Here is a 12,332-nt window from a genome sequence, read left to right as displayed (position 1 = left end):
ATAAACTTACAGAATGATCAGAGAGAAGACGTGGAACTGTAGGCATGAAATAAAAAAACTTCTTTCTCTGCACTCCGACGACTGGATCTGTTGATCTCCTTCCACTGAACTTCTCTGCAACTTCTAATCTGATCTTCTTGATCTGCTCTCCTCTTCTTTTTCCCTTTTCTTCTAATGAATGAATGAATAACATTCTTTTTATCACATTCCATTTTCCCTCTCAACGTTCAAATTCAAAAAAATCTCACCTATCGCATTCATGTTTTCTATCTGTACTGAGTTGTCAGGTGGTAGGTGGGTGTTTGGCTCTAGGGGCAAATGTCAATGCTGCATTAAGTTTTTCAACACTCCCCCTTTGTCCCGAGCCAAACAAAACAAGGATCACTGCTAATCCACATCAACTACACCAAGACACTCTCTTAGGTGTACAAAAGGTCCAATGTCTAAAGGCTTGGTGAAAATATCTGCTAGCTGCTACTTTGATTTGCAAAAATTCATCTTGATATCCCCATTCTCCACCAATTCTCTGATGAAGTGATATCTGATTTCAATGTGTTTGCTTCTCCCATGGAAGACTAGATTCTTGGACAATGCAATTGATGAGATGTTGTCACAATAAATTGTGGTTCCATCTTCTTGCCTTTCATTCAAATCTGTCAAGATTCTCCTTAGCCAAATTGCTTGACATGCTACTGCGTTTGCTGCAATGTATTCAGCCTCAAGTGTAGATTGAGCAACAATAGGTTGCTTCTTGGATGCCCATGAAATTGCACCCGATCCCATATGAAACATGTATCCGGAAGTGTTCTTCCTATCATCTAAGCTTCCAGTCCAATCACTATCAGTATAACCTACCAACTTGAATTCATTTGATGCAACATACAAAATCCCAAATCCCTTGGTACCTTTCACATACCTTAGGATCCTTTTTCCCGCTTGCCAATGGGAATCCTTTGGTGTTTCCATAAATCTGGAAATCAGACTTACTACATGCATTAGGTCTGGCCAAGTTGTAGTCAAATACATTAGACTTCCAACCATACTCTTGTATAGTGTTGGATCCACTCTCTTGCTAGAGTCTTCCTTGCTCAACTTCAGACCAACTATTGTTGGTGTGGGGGTTGCCTTACTATTATGCATGTTAAATCTCTCCAAGATCTGCCCTGCATACTTTTCTTGAGAGATGAAGATGTCATCATGCATTTGTTTTACTTCTATGCCTAGAAAGTATTTCAAGAGACCTAGGTCTGTCATTTCAAATTCACTTTTCATGGCCTCTTTAAACTCACCAATTAGAGCCTTATCATTATTAGTAAAAATTAAATCATCTACATACAAGACAACAATCAATACATTACCATTTGCTGCCTTGATGTAAAGAGGGGGCTCACCATTGCTTTTGCTAAAGCCATTGCTCATCAAATATGAGTCAATCCTACTGTACCATGCCTGTGGAGTTTGCTTGAGCCCATAAAGAGCTCTCTTCAATCTATATACCTTGTTCTCTTCACCTGCAACTTCATAACTAGGTGGCTGCTCCACATACACTTCTTCTTTCAATACACCATTTAGGAAGGCGAACTTCACATCCATTGGAAATACCTTCCACTTGTGTTGAGTTGCAATTGCTATGACAGCACGCACAGTTTCCATTCTTGCAACAGGGGTATAGGTCTCATCATAATCTCTTCCATACTGTTGTTTGTAGCCCTTGACCACTAGCCTTGCTTTATGCCTATCAATCTTGCCTTCAGCATTGTATTTGGTCTTATAGACCCATTTCACTCCAATCACTTGCTTCTTTGGAGGCAATTCAGTTAGCTCCTATGTCTCATTCTTTTCTATAGCATCTATTTCCTCATCCATGGAATTACACCATTTCTTCTCCTTAATAGCTTCCTCAAAATATATTGGATCACTATGAGAAAATAATGCAAAATTAACACTCTCATCATAATCTTCATACCTTTCATCTTGGTAAATCTCCCTAAGACTCTTGGTCTTTCTTGGTAATAGGGAGGAGAGTGTGGGATTGGAGTCTTCATTGCTGCTGCATTGCCGACTTGGTTGATCTTCACTAGTACTCGGCACTGACACTCGGTTATGCCTAAAGGAGCTCGACACTATTTGAATCTGCTTGCCTTTTCTGTTAGGATAATCCACGGACAGAAATTAAAAAAAAAAACTACATGCAAATATAACCAATAACAGAAAATAATAGAACACACAGAAATGAACACAAGGCACCACGATTTAACGTGGTTCACCCAATCCCTGGGCTACGTCCACCAAACAGCAAGTCTGATCTTATTACAATCTAGTGATTACAACCTGATTACAATCTGTAATCCCTTACAGCTCAATACCGCCGCAAGAACCAATTTTGTATCACAACATAATGAAAAATACCCAACCCTAAGCCCTTTTATACAAGTATTAAACCGATTTAGGGTTATAACATGTTGGCCATATGTCGGCCATAATATGTCGGCTACCATGTCGGCTACTGCCCAAAAAAATAAATTTGAACCCCACTATTTATGAAGTATGTACAGTAATTTCCTGATCAGTCACCAGAATCTAACAATCTCCCACTTGGGGACTGATCAGGCTCCACACTAAACAACAATCTCCCACTTGGAGACTGATCCTATAGCAATACCACTATCACATGGGGCTCCCACTGGATCAAACCATCCTAGACTCTACTGTTCTTTTATTCATGTTTAGTCTAAAAGACCAACCGAAGCTGAAGAGGAGTTCAGCTTCTCCCTTGTTACAACCTTTGTCAACATATCTGCTAGATTGTCATTGGTATGTATCTTCTCTAGCTTTAACTGTCCATCCTCCAAAACTGACCGAATAAAATGGTACCGCAACTGTATGTGTTTGGTCTTAGAATGCAGAGCTAAATTCTTAGCAAGATGAATGGCACTCTAACTATCTATGAACAAATAATTATCCTTCTAAGGATGTCCCAATTCTTCCAAGAAGAACTAAATCCATATCATCTCCTTGGCTACCTCTGTAGCAGCAACATACTCTGCCTTTGTAGTGGATAAAGCATTAATCTTTTGTAACCTAGAAACCTAGCTCACGGCTGCCCCACCAACAGTAAAGACATAAATTGTAGTACTCTGCCTAGTATCAATATCCCCAGCCAAATCTGAGTCAACATAGCCCTGTAAATCAGTAGTAGAGCCCCCAAAGTGTAAACACTTATTGGATGTTCCTCTCAAATATCTGAGAATCCACTTGACAGCATTCCAATGCTCAAATCCTGGATGACTCATATACCTGCTAATGACTCCCACTGCATGTGCAATATCTGGCCTAGTGCATACCATAGCATACATCAAACTTCTTACAGTTGAAGCATAGGGTACCTTGGACATCTTATCCTCCTCTTCTTGTGTCTTGGGACACATCTCCTTATTCAATTTCAAATGATCAGGTAAAGGTGTGCTGACAACTTTAGCATTCTCCATAGAGAAATGGTGCAACACCTTCTCAACATAATCAGCTTGAGATAGCGTCAATGTTCTGTTCTTCCTATCTCTGCAAATCTTCATACCAAGGATTTGTTTTGCTGCCCCCAAATCCTTCATAGCAAATGCATGTGCTAATTGGCGTTTTAGCCCTTTAATATGATCCATGTTAGACCCAGCTACAAGCATATCATCAACATATAAACATAAAATAATGTAGCTATCATCATCCAACCTCTTAAAATAAACACAGTAATCTAAATGACACCTATTATATCCATGCTCATGCATAAAACTATCAAATTTCAGATACCATTGCCGAGGTTCTTGCTTCAAGCCATATAAACTTTTCTTCAATTTGCACACTAAGTTCTCCTTACCTTTGACCTCAAAACCCTATGGCTGAGCCATATATATTTCTTCATCCAAATCACCATGAAGAAAGGCTATTTTAACATCCATCTGCTCTAAATGCAAATCTTCAGTAGCCACAAGACTTAAAATAGTACGAATAGAAGTCATTTTAACAACAGGAGAAAATATCTCATCAAAATCAATTCCCTTTTTCTATGCAAATCCTTTTACAACTAACCTGGCCTTAAATCTTTTCTTACCTCCTTCCTCTTCTTTCAACCTGTAAACTCATTTATTATGTAAAGCCTTTTTACCTGCAGGCAACTTGTACAAATCCCATGTCTTATTTTTCATCAAAGAGTCCATTTCATCTTTCATTGCAGACTCCCACTGAATCTTAGTATCCACCTGCACAGCTTCATCATAACTTTCAGGTTCACCAGCATCAATAAGTAAAATAGAATACAAAGAGGGAGAAAACCTTTGTGGAGGTCTAATTTGCCTTGTTGACCGTCTAACATTCACTGGTGTGTGTGGTATTTGTTGTTGCGGTTGTTTCACGTCATGAGGAATGGCTGGAACATCAGCTTTTGGAGTATCATCCAGCACTACATAATCATCTTCTTTCTTCTCATGTTGCTGCAACAAATCTTTGTACAACTCTTTTTCATTGAATATGACATCCCGACTTCTTATAATTTTATGATTTTCAAAATCCCAAAGCCTATAACCAAATTCATTAATGCCATATTAAACAAAGACACATTTCTTTGATTTAGCTTCGAGCTTGGTTCTATTTTCAGAGTCTATATGAGAAAAAGCTTCACAACCGAAGGTCTTGAGAAAAGAATAACACACCTTCTTACTAGTCCATGCTTCCTTTGGAATACCACAACCCAAAGGAGTAGAGGGACCTCTATTAATCAAATATACTGTAGTATTGACAGCCTCCGCCCACATGCGTAAGGGCAACCCAGCATGCAACCTCATGCTCCTTGCGCACTCCATTATAGTCCTATTCATGCGTTCAGCCACTCCATTTTCCTGTGGAGTCCTTGGAACAATTTTTTGTCTATGAATACCATTAGTGGAGCAATAATCTTCAAATTCATGACTACAATACTCACCACCATTATCAGATCTGAGACATTTTAATTTCTTACTAGTCTCATTTTCAACCAAGCATTTCCATTTCTTAAAAGTTTGAAATACATCAAATTTTTGTGTAAGGAAATAAACCCATACTTTTCTAGTTGCATCATCAATAAATGTAACATAATAATGAGAGCCACCAAGGGAAGATACCTGAGCCGGTCCCCATACATCTGTATGCACAAGCTCTAATTTCTCCTTTTTGTTTTCCTTCCCATTCTTTACAAAACTCACTCTCTTTTGTTTTCCATATACACAACTTTCACAGAAATCCATATTCAAACATTTCAGACCTGGTAAAAATTTCTTTGAATGAAGTACTTTCATACCTTTCTCACTCATGTGCCCAAGTCTATTGTGCCACAACGTTGTATCAGAATCTATAGTAGCTACTTGTTCTCCCTGCTCAACTGCAGTAATTGTTCCTGAATATTCATTTTTCTCTGAAACAATCAAAGTAGAAGGAACAATATGACCTGTACAAAGATATAAGGTGCCTACTTTCACACCTTTTGCTACTACAAGGGAACCTTTTGAAACCTTCCAATTTTTATCATTAAAAGTAACTACACAACCCTCATCACCGAGTTGCCCTACTAAAATTAAATTTCTACTTAGTTTTGGAACATGTCTTACCTCATGTAGTAGCCAATGATTCCCATTCTGCATCTTAATCTTAATTTTTCCCTTTCCAACAATCTGACAAGGTTCATTATCCCCCAAATAAACAAGCCCAAAATCCCCTTGGACATAATCAATGAAATAACCTCTATGAGGTGTAGCATGAAATGAAGCACTAGAATCTAAAACCCATGAATCATCAACACTCTCTAAAGACAGAAGCAAAGCATCCTTTTCGGATTTGTTACTTACCACATTTGCCTCCTTGTCTCCATCTGATTTATCTCCTTCATTTTTCTTTTGATTCCAACAATCTTTCTTTTTGTGCCTTGGTTTCCCACAGTACCAGCAATCATATGGTCCTCTCGATTGAGACCTCCTCCCCTTTGACTTTCCTCTTGATTTCCCATGATTTCCAGAGTTACTTCCTCTTTTAGTCGTTCTGCCCCTGCTTTGAGCATTTAAAGCACTTCCTGATGTAGATCCACCTGAGGATTTTCTACGAGTTTCCTCACTTAAAATAACACTGATTACATCATCATATTTTAGGGTACTAGATCCAGGAATAGAATTACTCACCGCCATTACCAAGCCATTCCAGCTTTCAAGCAAAGAACACAAAATCAAGAGAGCCCTAATTTCTTCATCAAAATTTATACCCACAGAAGATAATTGACTAGTAATAGTATTAAACTCATTTAAATGATCTGCAACAGATCTACCTTCTGCCATTTTCATATTAAATAAACGCTTCATGAGAAATACCTTATTTGAAGCAGAGGGCTTTTCATACAGTGTCGCTAGGGTTTTCATCAAATCTTCTTTCCTCTTTGCTTTTGTAATATTAAATGCCACCGATGGTGCCAAGCATAACCGAATGCTTCCGAGTGCCTTTCTATCCAAAAGATCCCATTCAGCCTCTGACATAGTTCCCTGATTCTTGGCTTTTCCTTCCAACAGCTTCCATAAATCCTTCTGATATAAATAGTCTTCCATTTGCATCTTCCATAACTGGAAGTTCTGCCCATTAAACCTATCAACCCTCAACTTACCCTCATCTGCCATCGCTCTCACTCAACCGTGAGACTCCCACTTAACCATGAGACTTTCTTGCAGAGGATAACTGAAAGACAACCTCGCTCTGATACCACTTGTTAGGATAAACCACGGATAGAAATTTAAAAAAAAACTACATGCAAATATAACCAATAAAAGAAAATAATAGAACACACAAAAATGAACACAAGGCACCAAGATTTAACGTGGTTCACCCAATCCTTGGGCTACGTCCACCTAATAGCAAGTCCGATCTTATTACAATCTAGTGATTACAACCTGATTACAATCCGTAATCCCTTATAGCTCAATACCGCCACAAGAACCAATTTTGTATCACAACATAATGAAAAATACCCAACCCTAAGCCCTTTTATACAAGTATTAAACTGCTTTAGGGTTATAACATGTTGGCCATATGTCAGCCATAATATGTCAGCTACCATGTCGGCTACTGCCCAAAAAAATAAAATTGAACCCCACTATTTATGAAGTATGTACAGTACTTTCCTGATCAGTCACCACAATCTAACATTTTCTCCTATCTGCTCCTTCTTCTTGCTGCTCATCAGCATCCTCTTCACTCATAATTGGCACTTTACTAGAAGTGCTCGGTGACTCATCAGTTGAACCATACCAAGACTGATTTTCAAGAAATTTCACATCTCTTGAAAGTATCATCTTGTTGTTCAATGGGTCATACAATCTGTATGGCTTTGATTCTGGGCTGTACCCTGTGAAAATGCATTTCACACCTTTGTCATCAAATTTTTGCCTTTGCTCTTTAGGCACATGTGCATATGCAACACATCCAAACACTCTTAAGTGTTCAACTATCCATCTTATTCGTGACCAAGCTTCCATTGGAATTTTGTCACGGACTGCCTTTGTAGGACACCTATTAATTAGGTAAACAGCTATTACCACAGCCTCTCCCCAAAATTTAGTTGGGAGACCTTTCTCTTTCATCATGCTCCTTGCCATTTCAACAATGGCCATGTTCTTTCTTTCAGCCACTCCATTCTGCTGTGGTGTATAGCTAGCTGTGAGCTCTTTCTTAATGCCATGTTTCTTGCAAAAATTTACAAAAGAATTGGAGGTATACTCCCCTCCTCTATCTGATCTAAGGACCTTGATATAGTGTCCACATTCTCTTTCAGCCTGGGCTTTAAATTCTACAAATTTTTCAAATACTTCAGATTTATTGTTTAAAAAATACACCCATGTCCTATGACTGAAATCATCAATAAATGTCATAAAATATGTACTCTTCCTAATGGAAGTAACCTGCATAGGACCAACTAGGTCAGTATGCACTAATTCTAATGGATATCTAGCCCTCCTAGAATTTCCAGAACTAAAGAGAAGCCTATGTCGCTTACCCAAAATACAAACCTCACACTTGTCACAAGAATTTTCTACATGTGGCAAACCATCCACCATTCTTTTATTTGACAATAAATTTAAACCAGCATAGCCAAGATGACCATACTTGAGGTGCCATAGCCATGAGGGGTGTTCAATCACACTCCTTAGAGCTGATTGTGTGGGAGGTGCAGCACGAACTTGAGATGAGAAACATGTCTCAATCCTCAAGGGAAACATTCTGTTCTGGGTCATTTGAACTGCTGCAAGTAGGTTTTTGCTCCCATCCTTTTCTTGAATGACACACATGTCATTCTCTATCAGCACTTTGTATCCGTTTTGAATGATCTGACTAATGCTCATCAAATTGTGTTTCATACCAAGGGCAAAAACCACATTCTGTATTTCTTTTTTCTCACCTTTCTTGGTGCGGACCATAATAGATCCTTTTCCCACAACTGGTAGGGTTCCATTATTACCCATTTTAATCTCTGATTTGAAACTATTGTCAATGAATGAAAACAAGGTTTCATTACCACTCATGTGATTGCTACATCCACTGTTGAGGTACCAAACCTCAGGGCTTCCTTCTTCACCAACATTAGACATGATGAAAGCAGTGTTTTCACTTCCCATATTCACATCAGCCACATTTGCTTGTCCTGACTGATCTTTCCGCTTCTTCCAGCATTCATTTTCATAATGCCCATATATATGACAGTAGTAACATTCTACATTACTCTTATTTGAGTTGTAGTTTTTCTTACCTCCTCTTGAAGTATTTTGTGAGCTACTTGCTCCATTTGCTCTTCTTGAGCTTTCTGCTGCAGCAATTCTTTGTCCTCCATTTCCTCGGCCTCTACCTCTGAAGTTTCTGCCTGAGCCATTTCTTCCTCTCCCCCTTCCTCTTGGATTTGACTTAGCCTTGAATGCTTGCTCTTGGGTAGAAGAATATGTGGATCTATTGATCCTATACTCATGGGTTTGAGGAGAACCCATCAACTCATCCATTGTCAAAGTAGTGACGTATTTTGCCTCTTCTATGGTCATGACCAAATGGTCATATTTATGAGGTAAAATCCTCAATATCTTCTCCACTATCCTCTGCTCTTGATAGTCTTCTTCATTTGACTTCAGTCGGTTAATCACATTGGAGGTCCTTGAACTAAAGTCTGCAACTGATTCATTCTCCTTCATTTGAAGGTTCTCAAACTCCCTCCTTATATTTTGTAGCTTTACAACATGGACTTTATCAGTCCCCTTGAAGTTTGTCTCAAGGATATCCCATGCTTCCTTTGCATAATTTGCTGCTGCAATCTTTGGGAATATAGACTCTGTCATTGCTGCTTCAATCAAACTTAATGCTTTAGCATCCTTCCTCCTTGACTCTTTCAAATGAGTCTTTTGTGCATTTGTGAGAGTAACATACTGAGTTGGATCAGTCAAATCATTGAATCCATTAACTACAAACTCCCACAAATCATTTGCAACCATAATGGTTTTCATCTTCTTTACAAATGTATCATAATTTTTTCCATTAAATGATGCTGGTTGCTGCCATATCTTTCCTTCATCTCCTGCCATGATAAATATCCCCAAAAAAAAAAAAATTCCCTAACGCACTTTGGATGTGGGGCCTCAAAGCTCTGATACCATGTGAGAAATACAAATCAAAAATTTAAACTCACAACCCTAAACTTAAAAATTATACTCGGCACTTCAAAAACTTCTTGGCGCATGAAGGTGCCGAGTGCCAGTTTTACTCGGCACATCAAGGTGCTGAGTGGCAGATAGCTCGGCACTTGCTTGGTGTCGAGTGATAGGCAAGAGGTGCTGAGAGAGCTCGGCACAAGAAGAGCTCGACACACAATAATTGCTCGGCACTAATGGATACTGAGTGAGCTCGGCTCCAACTGAGAAAGAAGATGTCGAGTGTTCTGTTTCAAACTCAAGAAATATAACTTAGAAAATATTTCAACGTGAATGCTTTCACCATTAAAACCAGAAAGCCAAAACTTTAAGCTTTCAACCAAACTTATCAAATGCAATAAATAGAAGAGTAAGAACAATAGATTCGAGTATGCCTGCTTGCTTAGTATTTAACTTTGATTTAAAACAATACAAGATCTAGGAGCATTCGGCTTCAACCAGAAAACCCTAAATTTACCCTAAAACTTCAAACGGCTTCAATACTTCAAACTTCAACTTTGCAGCTCTAATGGCTGCATACAAAAGCACCTGGAGCAATCACTACTTCATAGGTTGGATCCAATGAACAATAAACTTACAGAATGATCAGAGAGAAGACGTGCAACTGTAGGCACGAAATAAACAAAATTCTTTCTCTGCACTCTGACAACTAGATCTGCTGATCTACTTCCACTGAACTTCTCTGCAACTTCTAATCTGATCTTCTTGATCTGCTCTCCTCTTCTTTTTCCCTTTTCTTCTTCTAATGAATGAATGAATAACATTCATTTTATCACATTCCATTTTCCCTCGCAACGTTCAAATTCAAAAAAATCTCACCTACTGCATTCATGTTTTCTATCTCTTTTGAGTTGTCAGGTGGTAGGTGGGCATTTGGCTCCAGGGGCAAATGTCAACGCTACATTAAGTTTTCCAACAACAAGTAACAACATTTTATACTACAAGAAAATCAACAACTATTTTTTCAGCTGTAATTTGTTTCTTTTGGATTTATGAAAATCCATGACAATTGAATTCAGAGTAAGATGGTCGGATTCAGTCAGATGTATTTTTGTTTGATGATGATCACTTTTAGCTGCATTTCTTAATAGACTCCTCAATGTCCATGTTATGAATGTTCAGAGTGGTTAGAATGTCTATTTATACAAATATTTAGCCATCTTACATCTATGTTATATAATTGGCCTGGATTGCATGATGGCACTCTAACCATCCTAGCAGTTATGTCAGTTATTCTAGGTTCTAGAAGTGCAAAGCAAAAAAATTAATAAAAATTTCTCAACTGACCATATAAGTTTCATGTGAAAAATTATTGTTCATGATTTACTACCCCTTAAAAGTGTGGTGGACATGCATACCAGATGGTAATTCTTCTTCAAAGAGTCTACGAGCATCTTTTAGATAATCATCTAGAGCATATTCCTCCATTTCTACCATTCTAGTAGCAGTCTCACGTAACTTCTCTTTTTCACTGTATAACTGAACAGCCTGTATGAGTGACAGATTTCATGTTAATGTATAAAACCAGTCTCGTGTAGTCTAATAATTAGTTATGTAACAAGAAGACATGAATAAAAGTTCTGAACAAATTAATATTATCATAAAGAAACAATTAAATTCACTTAGCTATTATTAATAACCACTAGACCTGAGGCTATCCTTTATAAAGTGTGTGAAGGCAAAAGTGTAGACATATAGGATATAGCTCAAGCAACTGAAAGAAGAACAAAACATCATTCTCAAGGAGCAAAGCTCCAATATCAAGATTTTGTCCAGATGTTATCTCTTTTAACATATAGAAAATCATGTTTCCCAAGCCCTATTTGCAAGTCTTATTATCTCTTTTGAATCTTGATCATTTTCGTATATTGTAAAGGAGTAGAGGATCACAAAAGTGAAAAAGATTTACACCTGCACGTATGCTCAATCGATGCACTATCTTAGACTTAATTATTGGCAGAAAAAGATTTACACCTAGCTACGACAGCCAAGTAGGTATAGATAAGCTTGATCCTTGACAACAGTTTGAGGTATGTTTTTGGATTCATCGTAAGAAACTTAATTTGCACTATTGAAATGAAATTTCATTGGATCACATAGTGGAACAGTCACTAAGATGAAGTTTAGTTGACCAAAGAACTGTAGGATTCAAACAACAGCAGCAACACAATAAAAAAAAATGATAATATTCAAAACAAGGAAGGCTCTGTTTTACTGCAGAGAAAAAAATTGATATATTATTCCACCAACAAATTGCTGTTCAGCCAATACATTTATTCAAATAAAAATTGTTAAAACTAATCCCTAACACATAGATCAAAATATAGATCAGGAGTTCTGACAGTAGTTTTAGCATTATTCCATGCCTATGATTAAGGATGGGAGAAGAAGTAACTAAGACTAAACTAAAATGCATCCAAAAATATCATCTAATGCATGCCATATGTACAGCATGCTTCTTGTTTAAACTACTCCTAAACTGGAGTATTCTAGAAATTATTTATAGAACGGTGGAAATGGAGCGGTGGAGCTGGACTTTGAAGTGAAGATCTCAGCATCAATCTTCATACTCCCCCTTGATGCTGA

At 37.9% G+C, this 12,332-nt stretch overlaps 1 protein-coding gene across 1 annotated transcript in view; it reads right to left on the bottom strand.

Moving 5' to 3' along the window:
- Positions 1-12,332, bottom strand: part of LOC149552914 (endoribonuclease Dicer homolog 3a-like) — a 72,069-nt gene that overhangs the window by 45,367 nt on the left and 14,370 nt on the right. The window contains exon 8 of the mRNA XM_089790252.1: positions 11,105-11,234. Coding sequence (XP_089646378.1) covers positions 11,105-11,234 — 130 coding nt within the window. The remainder of the gene's footprint in view (positions 1-11,104; positions 11,235-12,332) is intronic.

Source organism: Cupressus sempervirens, chromosome 6 (assembly GCF_028749045.1).
Source record: "Cupressus sempervirens isolate cs-2001-9-10 chromosome 6, ASM2874904v1, whole genome shotgun sequence".
Taxonomy (NCBI): Eukaryota; Viridiplantae; Streptophyta; class Pinopsida; order Cupressales; family Cupressaceae; genus Cupressus; species Cupressus sempervirens.
Note: the sequence above shows the minus strand (reverse complement) of the source record. Positions and strands in the feature narration are given on the sequence as shown.